The sequence below is a fragment of the Myxine glutinosa genome, chromosome 1 (assembly GCF_964187855.1).
Source record: "Myxine glutinosa chromosome 1, kmMyxGlut1.1, whole genome shotgun sequence".
In the NCBI taxonomy this organism is placed as follows: domain Eukaryota; kingdom Metazoa; phylum Chordata; class Myxini; order Myxiniformes; family Myxinidae; genus Myxine; species Myxine glutinosa.
The window spans coordinates 272,675,187-272,694,758 of record NC_136261.1 but is presented as its reverse complement, the minus strand read 5'-3'; the positions used below and the strand labels follow the sequence as shown (position 1 = coordinate 272,694,758).

The following is a 19,572-nucleotide window of genomic DNA, read 5'->3' as shown; positions in this document are numbered from 1 at the left end:
CATATTGCATCAAATATTTTATCTGGGTTTAAATCTTTTTGGGGGAAATTCAGAAGAAATTGCCAGGATAATGTAACATTTTAAGGGAGATGAGAAAGGTCATCCAATAAGTGTATTTTGGAAGAGCTTATGTTGATCTATGTTTATGCCCTCAGCACTAGCTTTATTCTCGTGCTTAATTTTAACACTGAATAACTAATTGATGTGGATTGATTAATTAGAAGGAAATACTGTACATTGACGGCCTGGTAATATGCTGTAGCATGAATTAAGCACAGAATAAAGAATTTACAGTGATCAGTCCACAGAGTATTTTTTATAAGGAGACCTTATTGCAGAAAGAAGATTACACACAGAATGGCAATATTTGGTTCATCATGTCATATTCAATCAAACTCGACAATCCAAATAAATGCAAACAGTGCTATTAATACAACTAACACAAGCACAGAATTTGACAATGGTGTTCATCCACAATGGCTTACTTTTTTGAGATAGCACAGAATATTTAATGTCTGAAGCCTAAATGCACCAAGCACATCTGGGTTTACATATCTATCAAAAAGAAGAATTGCCCAGGATGCAGCTCCCATTGTTGATACTCAACAGATTGCAAAGTATATTTTAATTTTGGACCACCTTTTTGGAGATCAAGGCCAGATTAGACAACTTGGTTTAGTAATGTTTACAACTAATATGTCCTTAATTTACTACTATTTAGAACTGGTGGGATTACCCTTTATGCATGCCATTTTTTAATCATTAGCCAAGCAGATGTAGGAAAACAAGAAGAGGATAAAGGACCACTCTTTTGCATCTTCAGACGAGGCAGTTTTTTCCTTCGCTGGGAGGCACAAACCTGGATAGGTTGCCACTCCAACACAGGATACTCGCAGACACAAGAGGCCCTTTTTAATAAGATCACTACACTTAGCAACACTTAACAGGCTTCTGCTAACCTTGCTCAAGAGTGAAAAAAATTACCCTAAAAACGTATTATTAACCCAACACAGACGTGGGCCAAGCCAGCCGACCAATCAAGACAGTGTTCTTGGGACCTACTGACATACATTTATTATCATATATGCATGCAGACGTGATGTATGCATATATATACATATATATATATATATATATATATATATATATATATATATATATATATATATACATATATATATATATATATATATATACATATATATATATATATATATATATATATATATATATATATATATATATATATATATTGTATGTTAAGATCAAGAATCATTTCAATTCCCCAAATCATGCAAACTTTGTTCACGTACGTTCCACAATGAGATTTCCACTGGTTTCAGCCTTCCCAAGAGCAAAGCGATAATGTCCTTCATCGGAGGCAAATGTTCGTGAGATAACAAGTCTTTGCCTTGCACCCTTTACAATAGCTTGGATGCGATCACTGGCTTTGATGATCTGGTCATTCAGGAACCACTTTCCAACAGGTGCTGTTGCTTGTGAAACTCTGCATTCCAGGACAGCTTTGGTGCCTTCGACCACTTTGAGATCTTTCAGTGGTTTCACAATGTCCACCTCTGTGCAAGACACAACAACCAAAATGAATGACTGCAGCATACGATAATTATTGAAACACACACACACACACACACACACACACACACTTAGGCTGATGACACCATAAAAAATAATATCTAGAACGGCACTCAGTAAAGAGCATACCTCTGCCAGGAGAACAGTTTACGTTTTGTATTCCAGAGTACACCAGATAATCACAATACAGAATCACATTCAATCAAGATCATCCGTCCACAACTTTTTGAGCTATCCTGCTATGTATCGTTTCTGGCCCGATCTCCCATAGGTGAAGAATCACATAAAAATCCTACTAGCCAGATCCGGATCTTCACCAAAATCTAATCATTTCGTCCTTGTCACATACGCTACCTCTCTGCCAAATTTCGTCCGAATCCGTCCACAACATTTTGAGATCTCTTGTTCACAGACAAACAAACAAACAGTGAGATGGACAGGGGTGAAATCATAGCCTCCATCCACCTTTGGTGGCGGAGGTAATAACAATAATAATGATTATAACTCAAGTTGCTAGCAACTCTGAGGGATTCCAAGCAACAACATCAAAAGTTAAAAGAAGGAACCATGCAAAGCTTTCAAATGATCATTTTTGAAAATATAAAGAATAGATAGTTTTTCATTTGTAATGGATGCCAGCTTGGTTGTTCAGATAGATCCATTGTGCATGGTCATTAGTGTTAAATCGTTATCTTTATAGGCCATGACTGAGATATTGCAGTTTTAAGTTGTTTTTTTTCCTTCCAGTCCTCAAACTTATCGATGTCAAAAAATGGTCAATATGCATTTACACATCATTGTATTATTTTAAAGGGATATTTCGAGACAAAATTGAAGTGCTCCTGTCCATTTATATTTCTGAAGTTTTGTATACAAAAGTTTAACAGGTCTGAAGAAGATCTTCAAAACTTGTTTGAACAAAAAATCATAAATCCAAGATGACCATCATGCGTTTTGGCCTATGACGCTCCACGTATGGAGTACTCCATTATATATACAGTGCCCTCCATAAGTATTGGAACAATGAAGCCAAGTTTGTTATTATTGCTATGTCCTCAAGAAATTTGGATTTGAGATTTTAAAAAATGATATGAGGCAAGAGTACAAAAATTCAGCTTTTACTTCTCAGTATTTCTATGCATATACTACGTATGTTTTACATTTTTCTACGTATGTTTTACCATTGCAGAACAATAGCACTTTTTATGTTCAGTCCACCTATTTGAGATAAGCATAAGTGTTTGCGCACATGACCTGCCTGACCCTGAGTACCCCCAGCACATATGCAAAATTTGGTGGAGATTGGCCCAGCCATACAGGTGAAAATCACAAGTCGTTTCCCCAACCTTGCAGTGAGGGTGAGGGGGAGGGGATTTATTTAATTCCCTTGACCTGAAACCGGATACTCCAAACACGAAGCAAATTTGTTGGAGGTCGACCGCCCACTTTCGATTCTATAAGGAACAAATATATACCTTGCCTTATTTTATATAGCAAGATTATTTGATCACCACAAATCAGGCAGTACTCAGAAATAAATCGTCTTACTCTTCACAGTAAGTTGGCATGAGGTTTTCAAGTCATGCTCAGGAGCTTTGAAGGCATAGCTTCCAGCATCTTCCTTTGAGGCATCCTCAACCAGTAACATTTGAGCTTGTTTATCCAGTACTACATGCACACGTTCTGTGGTTTGCACTGGTTGTCCATCCTTGAACCAGAAGCCCTCGACACCTGGCTGTGAAAGGCGCACCTCAAACTGCGCAATGTCACCCTCACACAGTGACAGGTCTGAAAGACCTTGCATGAGTCCCACAGGACGAGCTGGAAGCACAAGGGTTGGACAGGAAAGAGGAAGTTTAGATAGAAATGCACAGGAGCTTCCACCATTATAGTTGATATTGATAATGGCATCTCAAAGTATTGGCATCACATGATTTATTTATTCCATACTAGCAAAAGTACCCGTCGCTTTGCTGATGGATTTAATCAAAAGACAACATGTTGTCGTTAACATTCTGCTCTATTCACTCTATAATTTATTTGCTCGAGGTCATCTTCCACCTGCTTGGAAGTCAGCTAACATCACATTCATCAACCATCCTTGTTGCTTATATATGGCTTGAGGAAAAATCAAGCTGTGAAGATCAATGTTGGTTGCTTTGGTTTGAACCTGCACTTAAAATGAGTGAAATTAAATATTTCGAAAATTTCTAATTATTCTCACTCTGATTGCAACATCACCATAATGCATATTATACAGTTGTTGAAACTTTCGTTATATCAGAAGAAGATGATTTGTAATACCGGATACCATGTGGTGGTGCTATATGATACACATTTACATGGAGAGAATTGGGGTCTTTTCCCCACCCTGAACCCCCTCCCCTAGATATGCCACCCCAACAGAAACCATACTTGGGGTACCATTTGGTAACATGCAAAATTTCGTTAGATTTGGTTCAGTAGTTTTTCAGTTTTTGAAGCATATATAAACAAACAACAAGCAACCACAAATTGAGCTTTATATATTAGATATACACAAAAAAAATTGTACTTCAACTACGCACTGACAATTTGTTGAATGATATTCAAACTTTTGTGATATTAATGGTGATGCAGAAGAAAATGCAAATTAAATCGACCAAGAAACCTGAAGAAAAAAACAACCAGGCTTGATGGAAGATGTTTTGCATCCAATGAAGAGGTCAACACAGCCATATCAACTGTGTAAAGGACACTTCAGATGGAATGCTTCTGTTTTGGAAACAAAACGTCTGTTTACCGTCAGATAAAGTGGATTGAAGAAGATGGAGGCTATGTATAATAATGTGACATGAGTAACGTTTGTTAATGGTCGTATGTCTAGAGGTAGGTGTGGTTGACAAGTTTTTTTGGAATGAACCTCGTGATGCTATAATTCTCCATTTTTTTTTAATAGTTGCCCTTCAATTACAAGTATATCATATATATAATTGAATAAGTTGGAACAATCTCATGTTGAACTAGAATTTATTTTTTTGACGAAAATTAATGTCAGGATAAACTTGCGTCAGGCATCACAATGGAGGTCTACCTTCCTCGTATTATGCAGGTGTACAACTAATATGCTGTGCCTTAATATTGATCTGACTATTGTAAAATCAGGGCTTTCCTTTTTTCTTTCATGATCAAACTACTTTTTACCTCACCATTCGTACTATCAATTGTTTATCAAATTGATTATTCGTCAATGGATACTCAAGTTACACTATGAAAGCTTCAGATGGAAGAACTGAGCAAAGTCATTGATGGGAATGAAGAAAGAATAACAGGAGAATCTGTTCTTTGGCCTCCTACTGTTTTTAAATTGAAAACGTGCTAAGTTGTTTTAGTTGTAAGTACTGAATTTAGGAGCATCTCAGACCACAAAGAAAATTGCTGGTGCAAAAAAGTTAATGCGTTATAGTCTTCATCTGCACCCAAAAAAATTTTTTTTTTTTTTTTTTTGTGTAGGTGATTGCACTGATTTTGTGTGATTATTTATATGTGTAGGATATTGTGAAAGGTTTTCATTTTTTATGAAGAGTTAAATAAATCACTCATACTCAATAGTCTCACATTTCATTGTAGTGAGTAAGACGGGGAAACCTACGTTTCATTTTGAGATGAGCAGATGTTTGCTTGCCACCAATGATGAAGCTGTACTTTCCCTGGTCTTCCTTGGTTACATCTCTAACAAGTAGTGTATGGCGTCCTCGGCGCGAGCTGCACATATACTTGGCACCAGGATGGATCTCAACCCCATCATGGAACCATTCACCTTCCACATCTTCTCTCGTGACAACGCACTCCATCTCACCACTTAGAGTTTCCAGGATTACTGCGTCCTCGAGTTCTTTGATGAACTCTAGCACAGAGCCTACACAATATAAAACACATTTTAAACAGTGCAGCTCCGTAGAAATCTATTTTCTTGATAGCCGCCAATCAGATTATAGAAATTTGCTTGAATAATAAGAAAACTATATCTCACTTGACATTCCAGGATTTAACACATTGAAAAATATTTACCTTCAACTTTAAGTCTTGCAGTAGACTTCACAGATGGATCGTCTACTAATGAGCATGTGTAGTCTGCATCATCGTCCATGTCAATGATAAGAACAGAAAGGAAATGCACTTTTCGATCAGAGTGTGTTCGATATTTGTCACCCGATGAAATTGGCTCGTCGTTTTTGAACCACTGAACCTTAAAGAATGGCTCAGAAAGTTCACACTCAAATGTGGCCATTGTGTCCTTCTCCTTCGCTTCAACATCTACAAGTGCCTCGGTAATAGTGATCACCAGCTTGCCTGTGGTACAACATAAACACATTGTAATGCTATTGATTATGGAAACATAATTTCTTAACGTATAGTTCAAAATTGTTCTCAAATGTCATACAAAGCTCAAAGTGACAATTGTATTAGTAATATATTGTTACGTTTATGGGGTTATTTGAAGTGTAAGGCCTTAGCATGGACAGTGTACTCATTTGGAATAGTGCATTTTTTTCTGAACTAAGATTATCATGTTTAGGTTAAGTTGTTTGTGCTTTTGTATGCTGCAGAGAGGCAGTGCTGTGCGGTGAGCTGTAAAGGTCAACTATGGTAAGGTTTCACGTGATGCATCCTCCCTGTCTGAAACAGCAAGGGCCAGGCAAGGGAAGGTAATGATCCCCAAGAGGACATTTTAATGATGCTGAGAATAGCAACCCAGCAATGTTCGGTCCCTTTACTCTGCCTTCCCTCCAAAGTCGTCATGATTCCATGGCTGTGTGAGTAATGGGGGGCCAAGGATGCAGATTGTCGATCGCCAAAGATTGGACCAGTATGATATGTATTCCCAAGTATTTTGTAAGATCAGTATTTATTGGCATCTCCATGCAGTGCTTTCAATACTCGTCCCACTAGTCAATACCCGCTACCTCAGGGAGTGAGAGGACTTGTTTTCAGAATTGACACCGTTTCCCTACCCTCAATGCCCCTCCCTCTGGCAGGGGTCAATGGTTAAACGACCTACACTATTCCACGTGTTAATACCCCTGACATGACCCTGGGCACCACAAGCACGAATGTTAAATTTGGTAGAGGTCTGCCAAGCTATTTTTGATTCTATAAGGAACAGACATAGAAGACCTGACCATAATTTATATAGTAGGATTGTACCACATATAATAATAGACAGGTTACTGAAATTGGATGTCACACCTAAGTTTCCAAGATTAATTCCAAGTTTTCTTAGATCACAACAGGTGATGTGTAATGATATGGTATCGTGTGTTAGGTGTTTGAGTCTCGGTGAACCACAAGGTTGTGTGGTATTCTCCATGTTGTTTTCTTTGCATGTAATTAAGTGCTGCTGCAGTGCAAGTACTAACTATAGTGTTATCAAATATGCTGATGATACAGTAATTACCGGTAGTGGTTTCCTCCTGAACAATAAGCAGGAACATGTGAATGAAGTTCAGATGTTTGTAGACTGGTGTGACCATCATTATTTAGTTCTTAACAAGGCAAAGGAAATGATTTTTTTATTTTTACTTTTTATTTTCACTTTTTTATCCAGTGGCCATTACTCTTTGATTCTTCATGACCAGAGAATAAGTTTATGAGCATAAGTATTTAGGCACAGTGATCGATGACAAATTGAAATGGAGCAACAATTCACCAGTGTTGGCCAGTAAAGCAAACAGAATATTGCACTTCAATATCTTCAATAAATATCTTCAATAGAAAGAGCTTCATATCGATAATAGCATTTTGGTTCTTTCTCTATCAGTCTTTGATCCAAAGTGTTCTTACTTTCAGTTTGCGATACTCATTTTATGATTTGTCAAAAGAGAATGTAAAGAAATTAGAAAGACACAGGAAGATTACCCAGCGAAAATTGGGATTTAAAATCTTGCTAACCTGCATGTAATTAGCTCAAGCATGGAATAAGATCACTGTTCTACGCTCGGCTGAGCAATCACCAACAAATCGGTCATTCTCGAAGCACATCACTTTGGCTTGAAGGGGCTGCATTAGCGAGCACCCCATAAATGCGACTAATATATATATATATATATATATATATATATATATATATATATATATACCAGTCATTATGCGACTTCATACCATGAGTGGTGAACCACCATTAAGGTATCCCATCCAGCTATGCTGTACCTTAATGGGAGTGATAAGGCACCGACTGCCACACGGTACATTATCTCTGGTATCCACTCATTATATGGAGTCGCCTGAATGCGGCCGGGAGTAACCAATCAAATTATAATTTAAGTTCTCCAGCCTAATGATAACTGAGTTTTTGTTTGCACTTATGACAGTATCTGAACTAAGATATAAATTACGCACTGATGGATGGCTCTTCCGGAGCTTGGCAGGCAAAGCGCACGTACGTGATGGTGATGTCACAGCGTGTGCTCATTAGGCTGGAGAACTTAAATTATAATTATATATATATATATATATATATATATATATATATATATATATATATATATATATATTTATATATATATATATATATATATATATATATATATATATATATATATATATATATATATATATATACACGTCATGCCCAATTCAAAAACATTTCTAGGATAGCCCAAATTACTTGGTCTTTGAAAGAGATGCCATTGGATATTAACATCCATGTGCAGATCAGACAAGCAATTAAAGGTGTCCCCTTTGAATAATAGTGGACTACATAATACAATATTCCCTTCTGGCACAGTAATAGATAGCAGTTGGTGTCAAATATAACTTTGTTGAGATTCAAACGAGGAGCAAACAGTTCAGAGAAAACCATGGATATTTTGAGGTATTTTGTAAGTCTTGGGTAACACTATGTTATTGTTATTCTTGCATGTACTAAGAAAGGTACTTGTGTTGTTGTAACTTTAAAGTCGTGTGAGACCTGGCCACATGCAAAATAATTTTTAAAACTCACCTTGGACCAATAAGAAAGCATGGCTACTGGATTCTCCAGCAATGTTGACAGCCTTCACAGTGATACTGGCTGAATCCTCAGGAACAACTTCTCTTATGACCAGCTTGCATACATTGTCCTCAGGCCAATACCAAAAAATGCGATCAGACTTGTCCAAGTGAACTCCATTCTTGAACCATTCACACTCTGGGTCAGGCTTTCCAACAACACGCACTTGGAAGTGGGCTTCAGCAGCAGCTGCCACAGTCTGGCTCTGAATGCGCTCCAGGATCTTGGGTGCCTCCATGCTAGGGCTCAACTGTATCCGCTCTGGTTTAATGACTGGGATTGTTACTTTTCCTTCAGGTAATGGTGCTTTCTTCACTTCTTCTGGAATCTCCTTAGCTCGATGGAGCAACTCTTCCCGCTTACGTCGAAGCATATCCTCATAGTCATCTTCTCTTTTGCGACTCTTCAGCTCAACCGCAGTCAAAGCTTCATAGTAACCCTCTTCTGTCCGTCGTTTAAATTTGCTCCTCAACTCTTCTGTTTCCTCCTTTATTTTTGTGTGTGTGATGCGTTCCACCTTCTTCAGTTTTACCAATTCTACTACAGGCTCTGGTTCAAGTGATATGGGGAACTCCTTGACTTTTACTACCTCAAAAAATGGTTTTCCGGGCTCTGGATGGACATCGACCTTTGGCTCAGGAGCATGACGAAGACCTGTGCGGAAGTCCTCACGAGGTTCTACCTCAAATTTTACTGTGTGCTCAGTAAGGCCCTCTGGATTCTCAGCCGTGAGGCGCACATCACCTGAATCATATGGTTTACATTCAACAATATCCAAGTAATGGATTCCATCATAGCGAAGGCGGAATCGTTTGCTCTTGTGCACTAGTTGCCCATTTAGGTACCAACAGACACGTGGCTGAGGATATCCTGTCACTCTACAGCGATAGCGAGCTGTTTCTCCTTCCTTAACATGGCATGGTTCTGGAAAAAGCACAATATCCGGTTTAGTTGCCTCTAATGGTACCTCAATAGTTACTCCAGTCTTGGCTCCCTCCATTGCCTGCCTTTCAAGCTCCTGCATTCTTTGGATTCCTCGTCTTCCCTCAGGAAGCTGAGATTCTTCTACAAGACCTTTCTCATCCTTAACAATGAGTGTAGCTGAAGTTTGGTCAGTACTGTACTTATTTGTAGCCCGGCAAGTAATTATGCCACTGTCTCGTGAATATGCAACTTCATAGTCCAGACTGCAATAGCCAAACTCACTGACCATTCGGAAGCGGTTGGCTGCTTCAAGAGGCTTTCCATCATGAAGCCATTCAACCATCATGTTTGGGTCACCAATGGGAGCCAGACGGCAGTCAAAATGTGCTGGGCCAAACTGCTTTAGCCGAACAGATGTCAACTTCTTCTTGAAAAAGGGCCTCTGTTCTTTTTCCTTATCGTAAAGATCACCTTCTTCCCACTGTTCTTGGCCATAGCGAAGATGTAGTGGTTCTAGTTCTGGTGCTGCCACTTCTCTTGCCTTGTATATTGATTTGGGTATGATTAGTTTGCGTTCTGGCTCAGGCTCCAATGCCTCAGCCTCGACGTTGACCCTGCAGCGGGTAGTATCACGGCCAGCCTTGTTAATTGCTGTACTGGTGTACCATGCTGCATCCATCTGTGTTGTTGATGCTATATCGAGTGCACTTTCACCTTTGGTTCCAGCAATCCTGTTGAATGAATTTGTATCAAAAGGGTTGCATTTGCATGAACATAAAGCAAATCATGTTGTAATACACATTAGGAACTTTGGCGCAGGAGGAGCCCATTCGGCCCATAATGCTTGTGATGCAACAACTCCAGTATCGTCACCCACCCACACACAAGGCAATATCCCTTCTATCTCCAATGCATCCAGATACTTATCTAAATCCAATTAAACCTATTCACCCCTTTCATAGCCACTACCTTTCCGGGGAGACCATCCCATGCATTAACCACTCTCCGACTGTCAGGTTCTTGCCTTAAATCTGTACTAACTCTCACCTTTACCCTCAAGATATGGACCATGGTCCAAAACTGTCGATTGCTAAAACAAATACCCCCACTGTACCTATCTTGTCCAACCCCTTCACTATCTCAAACATTTCTATAATATCGCCTTACAACCTCCTTTCCATTGTATAAAGTCCTGTCTCCTTCAAACATTCCTCATAGCTTAGTCGAGCTAGCCTTGGAATCAATCTAACGAAGACTGCAACGTCATTTATTACCTCTATGGATGGATCAACATTAAAGTCTACATTGTATTTGTTAAAGTCATTGAGAACTTTAGAATCAAGCTGATTGAAATAAATTAGCCAATTACTTCCATTCATCGAGTTTCACAAGAGGTTTCAGAATAAGCCCAACCAAATCTGTAAATATCAAAAACAAATCAAAATCGTTAAACCACAAACAAAATGTTCATCAAGGAACTGACATCGTTTTTGGGAACTTCTGTGTGGTAATGATCTCGCTGTTCTTGAGCCAAACAATGTCTGGAACAGGATTTCCCATTGCCTTCACATTGAGATGTGTCGGAGACCCTTCTTTCACTGTTGTGTTCCTCAGTTTCTCAACAAAGAGGGGCTTGGAAAAATGCTCTTTAGCTGAAAAGCACAAAAAACAACTTTTATTAAAAATCCATTTTAAGCCATTTTTAATCCATTCTATATTTTCAACAATTCTGACAAGAAATGGACTAAAAACATTTTCTTAAATAAAAACATTTATTATTTTAAGAAAACACCAGCAGCCAGAAAAAGTAATTTCATAAAAAAGACCAGCAATACAATATGAATTAACTTAATTACCATCTACAGTCAGTTGTACAGTCAACGACTGCTTCCCAGCACGACTTTGGGCAATGACCGTCCATTCGCCTGAATCTGATGGCACGGCAGGCACAATGAGGAGCGATTGTGTCCCATCCTCTTTGATGACAATCTTGTGCGTGTTGTCATTAACTACCTGCTGGCCTGTGAATGAAAAAAAAAATTATCTAAAAAAGAAGACAAATACGACCATAGATTTATTATATACTGTATGTTAAATGAAAGAATCTCCCCCCCCCCCCCCCCCAACCCAAAGAAAAGACATTTCCTCCACCTTGTATATGATGGACCAACATCCGCATTAACTCCCTCCCCTTTACTGGAGAGTCCTTTATTTTGCTCTGACTATATATATATATATACACACTACCAGTCAAAAGTAAAAGTACACTTTTAAGTGTTAAGTACACCAGTAAAGTACCTAAACTTTTGACTGGTAGTGTGTGTATATATATATATATATATGTTGTCAAAGAGGAAAAAACATAAGCCCAGTCTCTTAATTTCATCAAATTTATTATTAACTATTTATCTTTTCCTACCCATCTCTCTACATTTTTAGAATAAATACATAGTCTATTTTACAACTGCTTAGCCAAACTCCATAGTTATTAAATGTACAGAAAAATATGTTTGTATTGTAGGTCAGTTCATAAGTTTGCATGACTCCTTAAACACCACACACAGCTCACCATTGTGAAACCACATCGTTTCGGGTAATGGTCTGCCAACAACTTTGAGGTCAAATCGAGCTGTCTGGCCTTCCACTACATGCACTGATCCAGGTCGTTGCACAAATACGGGCTTGTATAGTTTTTCCAGCAAACTGTCATCTGTGTCGTCAAAGCGACGCACGGGAGATCGGCTTGAAGAGCGTGGTGATACAGATCTACAAACATGAAGAAAACAATTATAGTGAATTCAGTCTGTTGCATTGGTAAGTGTAAACTACATATGAAATGTGTGTTCTTGATTGATTGGGGGAGTGGGTGGGGGTGGTATGCATAAAAATGAAACTTAAGCGGGTTGGAAAAGTAAAAAAAGGAATGTAAAATATTAGGGGGAGAAGATTCAAGGGATCTTATGAAAAAGGAGAAAGGAAATAGGGGGAAAGGATTGAAGTATGAGTGGATGTGTGGGGGAGGAGTGGGATAATCTAAGGGCACTTTGAATGCTAAAAACTTGCAGTGGCAATTTTTTTTAATGAAATCCAATTAGAGTAAGGTCTGGCAAAATGACAAATACACACTTGCATGCATGTGCGCATGCACACACACACACACACACACACACACACACACACACACACACACACACACACACACACACACACACACACACATACACACACACACGCACACACACGTACAGTCCCTACACAATAACATCCATTTGTAGATGTGGCAAAATTACAGAGCAATTCTGCTTGGGAAGGTGACACAGTTGGCTATAGCAATCCATTGCCTACAGTCAGGCACAAATGTGAGCTGGATGGGACCTGTTTCTTTGGCGTCCAACAAATGCCAAAGAGTCTAATTCAGAGTCAAAGTACTGCTAAACTGCAGGTTTGTTTTCCAATTCATGTTCTGATTCGTCTTCAAAATACAACATTCAATTGAAATTTAGTTGTTCCTCGATCATAAACTGACGGTTGTGGACAGAAGGACAGATGTCAGACAGAGGTCAGTCAACCAATTGCTTAACCCCACATTTTGCTTTGCGTGTGCGGGGTAATAAATGAGCAGAGCAGCCCATCAATGATGCAACTGGCGTTTTTGCTGAAGGTCATCACAATAAAAAATAATCCTCAATTGGATCCTCGTAATGAAACGTGAATGGAAAGAAATGGCTGCACCTTGGGAATAAAAGTGGATACCTGCTGAGGCCTGGGGGCAATGGCCCGAGGAAGCCCACTGTAAAGCGGGTGAAATGTTGCCTGACACCGGATCTGATCTCACTTCTTTATTACTAGACTATCAAGGTATATCTAGTTACTATTTTTTTGCTTGAATGTGCCTTTTTCTGTATAAAATGCAATTCCACCAAACGATGTGTAAAATCTACAAAGGGTCCACAATCTCTGAGGGATTACATCCAGTCTAACGATGGCACACGCGATCCTGGAAGACCTCAAATAAGGAAACAAGGCGAGTGTTTGACCCATCATTGCCATGTTGTTCCCCCAAATTGAATTTTTTTGCTAGTAAAATAAATGCTTTACTAAAGTCTAAACAATACGTTTCTTGACAATTTGTATTCATGTCCTTTTAAGAGGCCGTCTCGGCTTTCTTCCTTCTACCACAAGCTTTAATGCCCTCTTTACATCTTCATCTTCTGACCTTCATTGCACATGACCATGTCAACCATGTCTTCTCTTCCTAAGTTCTTCTTTACTAGTATTGATTCTTAATCTCTTCCTGATTTCTTCTTTACTAGTATTGATTCTTAATCTCTTCCTGATTTCTTCACAATGAATGCCTACCCCTGCCTCCAAAATATCATGATGCCATTTTATAGCTGGGGTGCAATTCAAACCCAGGCTAGACAGCTTAGAGGTGAGTATGCTTATTTTTTGTAGAATAGCCCATGCATTTTTCAATTGAGAATTTACAGGGAAACCTTTTGTTGTTTTAGCACATGGTAATTACTGCATTAAAGAACAGTGTAAAAGAAAGTTAAATAAGTTATTTTAAAATCATGAATTACGTACCGGAATCGTTTAGCCACTATTGTTGGCATGCCATGGCCAGTGTATGTTTCATGGGCACTGGCTGGTTCAACAAAGAGTCGAGAAGAACAGACAACATTTCCCCGGATATTGCAAGCCAGCACGGTGTAGAGACCTTCATCCTCTGGCAAGGCTATGGGGATACGTAGGCTCACCAAACCATCGTGAGAGGTTTCCATTTGGTAGCGATGACCCAAACGTAACCGCCGGCCATCTTTGAACCAGGCAACCTGCAAGTAATGTGAATAGGTGAAGGATATGAAATTTTCATTTTTTCATATTTAAACAATATGATCCTTGAGACACCTTTATAAGCACCGTCATGTTGCTTGCAAGAATATATTACACAAAGGATGTTTTAACTGATCATGTTTCTGAAAATTGTTTGTTTAAGAAAATTTAAGTAGTATATTTTCATAAGTTTAGATCATTCTAATAAAAAAGATGGTGAAACATACCTTTGGCATTGGATGGCCAGAAACTTTGCAATGGAAAGTAACAGTCATGCCCTCAAACACACGATAACTCTTCAGTTTGCTCTCAAAAACTGGTTCAGTGACATCTTGTTCTGAAACATCAGTGACCATCTCCTCGTCATCGTCAGTGATTAATTCTTTAAGAGTCATGCTCACAAGCCTGAACTCGATCTCCTTCATAAGTCTCTCCTCGAATGTCGTCACATGATGTTCCTTCAGAGATTTAAAAAGAAAATCCAGCATTACACTTGTGTTTTGCATACAAGGTGTGTTAAACTTGACAAAAATATAGTGAATGAGTTGTATACAAATGTATGTTACTTGGCAAAAAAAGATTTTTTTAAACAAGTATGTTGATTACTCTGGTTTGGTTTGTGTGTTTGTGTGTTTCCCTGTCAAATCACCTATACTTGCCTACAGGTCACACTATTAAACTGATCTTCACAAAACTTCACCAAACGGTAGAGTTGGTGGTCCGACAGAATCCTATTTATTGTTGAGATCAAAAGGTCAACATAGGCCAAAGGTCAACCACTTTTTTTTTTTAATTGCTAAAATCCTCCATTTTCATCCAATTGACTTGATATTTGAATAGGATTTTCATATCAGCTAACTGAATTCAACCACCAACTATTTTGGAGATCAACATCGGCCAAAAGGTCAACATATGCCAAAAGGTCAACAACCTTTTCGAATTTCTAAAATACTCAATTTTCATCCGATTGACTTGAAAATTGAATAGGATTTTCATATCAGCTAACTGAATTCAACCACCAACTATTTTTGAGGTCAACATAGGCCAAAAGATAAACACAGGTCTAAGGTCAACCACTTCTTCCAGATTTCTAAAATCTTAAATTTTCATCCGATTGACTTGAAATTTGAATAGGATTTGCATATCAGCTGACTGTATTCAACCACCAACTATTTTTGAGATCAGCATAGGCCATAAGGTCAACATAGGCCAAAGATCAACAACCTTTTCAAATTTCTAAAATTGTCAATTTTCAACCGATTAATTTAAAATTTGAAGACAATTTGCATATCAGGTCACTGAAATAAACCACCAATTATTTTTGAGGTCAAAAGGATACTCTACTGAGTGCCATTCTACTTTGTTCTCTTTGGCCAAGTGTCGCTATATGAGTGATTTTTCATTTGTTTTTTGTTTTTAACTGAGAAAAAAACTTTGATAAAATTTTTTCCCCAAATTTTAAAGGCAAAATGGAATTGTTAATGTGCACGAGTATTTTGCATTTTTTCTTAAGTAAACACTGTATTTGTTTGGAAAAATATCATGATAAGAAACTAATTAAATGCTTTGTTTTTTTTTTTATGTGTGCAGTGTATATTGGAATCAGCTGTCGACATAAATTTTATACCTCTTCCTCCTCAGTTGTACTGGTGGGAAAAACGATTTCTTCTTTGGCCATCCTCTTCCTGATGATGGCTTGTTCTTTGTCATACTCCATCGCCTCAATTGGAGCCACATCAGCTACTTTGGGCATGTGTACAAACTCAGTTGTGACTGTCATGCCCTTGGTAACTTGGCCTTCATAAATATGAGTGAGATCGTCCTGTTGCTTCATAAATGCTGTGTATTCAGCTGCAAGAAGAAAACAACGTCTAAAAACAAGATATCTTTCACTGGTGTTTTAATATAGAATAGAAATAGAATATATTGACCCTTTCATTATTTCTTTCAATTCTAATCTTCCCGGTATAATGAATCAATTAAGAAACTTGCAGTTATTAAAGTAAGGTAACAACATTTAGAAGGAAATTCTCTAAGTACTGCAAATGAAGGAGGTAATATAAATATAATTTGAGAAAAAGCATCTGCAAAAAGATGAGAAGTGATGAGATTTTAAAATTGCAATTGATGAGGCCGAGGATGAGTGATTTTTTTTCAAGGCAGGAAGTTTCCAGTGGAGGAACATATCTGAAGAATGTATAATTACCAAATTCTTCAGTCAAGTGTGAGACACTATAAGGGGAATTTGATTGCTAAACCATAGTATTCATGCATTGTGTGATTAGGTCAGAAATTTAGGCAGGAACCAAATTACTTTTGGCTTTTTACATAAGATCTAGGCTGGTGGTAGATTGAGATGACAGAGGATAAAATGCAACATATGACATTAGTGGAGTCAGGTAGATGCAACAAGTATGGAAATGAATAAACAGAGCAAGAGAAGAGAAGTGGGGAGGAAAGAAGGAAGTAATCTGCAGTAAAAGAGTTATGTTTGATATTGTTAATGGGTGTAGAAAGGGTTAGCTTCCTTAAAATTTCATCACTATGATGCAGATAAAGAGAAAACAATAGTGGAACAAGAACACATCCTGGAGAACACCAATAGAGAGATGAAGTGTGTCTTAAGAATAGCCAGCAATGTTTACAGTGGAGGTATTATCTGAAATGCAACACTTAAACCACTCTAGAGCATGTCCAGAGAGGCAAAAACAAGGTCTTCTTTATTGTCTTCAGACAGTAAAGAAGACAGTAATACTACTGTATATAATGGTCACCTAAAGTATTATATCATGGTCATGTAAAGTCGTGTATGTGGTCAACAACAAAACAACAACAGGCATTTTAAAAGGCCATTTTCCCTGCAAGAGCGGGGGTTAGCCTTGCGATCCCCATGACAATGTTCTCCATTTTGCCCTATCAGGTCAGCTGTCTCAAAAAGGTTGATAGGTCTAAAAGTATTAGAATTGTAGCCGATCCCTTTGTGCAAAATATAACGTGACTTAAAGAAGGCAGTATCCATGCGATGTAATCTGTTTAGCCCAAAATGGAAGGATTCTAAAAGAGAATGGTGTAACTATTCCAGGCACGGATTATAAATGACAGGTTATAGAATCTATTGAAAAGTAAAAGAGAAACAGTTCAGTGGTTTTGAAGATCATGTGTATCTCGTGAGGGTTTTTTCAAGATGGGAATAGAAATGGCTTGTCTAAATGAGAAATTAACTCTTGAAGATACAATGGAGCAATTGATTAACTTTGTTTGTGGAGAGAGAACTGAAAGTAAGGAAACAAACAAAGATGAGTAAATTGGAAACAATAAAGAGGTTATTTTATTCAAGTTACAGATGATTGAATAGATAGCATATTAACTGTATGACTGATTAATTAAAGTGATCCAAAGGGAAGGAAGTGAGGAAGAAAGTGTAGGTCTAGAGTAAGTTTTCTAATTGCACTCCAAATTTATAATATATTATATGGAAAAGAAACAAATTTGCTTGATGAGTAAAATAGATCGAGTCAGTGGAAAAGTTTAACCATATTTAGAAGTTTATCCAGTGACAGAGAACAAATTCTTAGTATTAGAGTTGTTGTTCACAATCAAAATGTGAAAACATAAAATCTTTTATTATTCATCCCTTCTCTCTCTCTCTTACAGACTATTTCAGTCAACTGAAGGATAAAGGCCTTGCTCAATTCCCATTGAGGTGGATTTTTCACAGTTGTGCCATTTGCCAAGTACAAATTGGCAAGAAAATCAGTGGAGGAATCTACATTTTGCTTGCTCAGCATAATTCTTTTGGACAATTTTTGCTTTCACACTTGTGATTTAGTTTAATTAGCCATTGCTGTTGAGAAAGTTATATGGTTATCAAGTGATTGAAATTTGTTGCATTTTCTTTTCTAATTTGTGACATGATATATTTTGAGAGCATGAGGGATGGAGAGAGAACTCATTAAAATGTGTTTGTAATGTCTCCATGTTTTTCACTTCACACAAAATGAAGTGTAATGGAAGTGCTTTAAAACATACAAGTATATTTTTCAATGCCTATTAATTTATTGGTTCATGAGTTATCAAGTGACCACTATATTCGTCATGTGTGTGCGTCTGTCTGTGTGTGTGTCTGTGTGTCTGTCTGCCCACAGCATAACTACCTGATTATATCATCCGATCTTGATGAAACTTGGGTGGGAGGTTGATATCATGATGTAGTTGTGTCCTGCCTAGAGTGGGCGTATTGCGCCCATTGTGGGCAGAGCCACGCCCAAAAAAGATGTCTTTTTAGGGGGTAATCAAGTTCAAGCTACATCTTCTCAGAGGGGTTTGATGGAATCTGACAGGGGTTTCGATATTTGGTTAGGCCAATGTCATGTGTCTAGCCCCATGGAGCTCGATTTTTAATTTTTTAATTTTTTTTTTTTTTTTTTTTTTTTTATCTATTTATTTATTTATTTATTTATTCATTTCATTTTTCACCGAATTTTCGGTATTGTGTAGCTAACTAACCTCATAACTGATTATACATTATTTTATATCTCATTTCAAGGTCAGTAACCTTCGTTTTGACATTTCCGGGCATGGCCTGTCCGGGCCTGTTTCGGTTACAGTCCGTCCTTTGTCATTGAATACCGCTCGCTCGTGAACCATCGTCGTCTCCTGACTTGTTGTATTCTCTATTCCACCATCACGAAGAGAGCCTTCATAAAATCGACTCTGTTCACTTTTCTCTATTGAAGCTTGAGGTTTTCATTCAAAAAACCCAAAGCTCTCAATTTTTCAACTTTTAAATATTTAAATGTTCTATTTTATAAGATCATATCAACCAATATCTGATTTTACAAACAGGTGATTACCCATTTTAAACTTTCAAATGAATCCACAGTCAATTATTCCTTTTTATAATCAGCAAATGAGTTTTATGTTCAAATTACATCTTTTCAAATTTTCATGTTTTTTCACATTTACTTAATTTTCATTTTTCACATCTTTTTCAAATTTTCATCTTCAAATTGAAAATTCATTTTTATAATTACCTCCTTGATTCTTTTAAACAACCAATTTCATGTTATCGATGTGAATAAACCTTGAATAATGTTTCGCTCTGCATTCTGTATCTTTTAGTCGAATTTAACACAATAAAACAAAAATTAAATACGGAATGCCAAAATCACAAGAAAAAAGATTCCCCA

At 37.6% G+C, this 19,572-nt stretch overlaps 1 protein-coding gene across 1 annotated transcript in view; it reads right to left on the bottom strand.

The window, feature by feature from the left end:
• The window catches only part of TTN (titin), a 501,281-nt gene that overhangs the window by 450,648 nt on the left and 31,061 nt on the right, over positions 1-19,572 (bottom strand). Inside the window, exons 17-27 of the mRNA XM_078776713.1 lie at positions 16,011-16,234; positions 14,611-14,841; positions 14,135-14,382; positions 12,117-12,313; positions 11,404-11,568; positions 11,031-11,199; positions 8,576-10,278; positions 5,644-5,925; positions 5,225-5,491; positions 3,142-3,414; positions 1,314-1,577 (exon numbers count right to left, since the gene is read on the bottom strand). Of these exons, the coding sequence (XP_078632839.1) occupies positions 1,314-1,577; positions 3,142-3,414; positions 5,225-5,491; positions 5,644-5,925; positions 8,576-10,278; positions 11,031-11,199; positions 11,404-11,568; positions 12,117-12,313; positions 14,135-14,382; positions 14,611-14,841; positions 16,011-16,234 (4,023 nt within the window). The remainder of the gene's footprint in view (positions 1-1,313; positions 1,578-3,141; positions 3,415-5,224; positions 5,492-5,643; positions 5,926-8,575; positions 10,279-11,030; positions 11,200-11,403; positions 11,569-12,116; positions 12,314-14,134; positions 14,383-14,610; positions 14,842-16,010; positions 16,235-19,572) is intronic.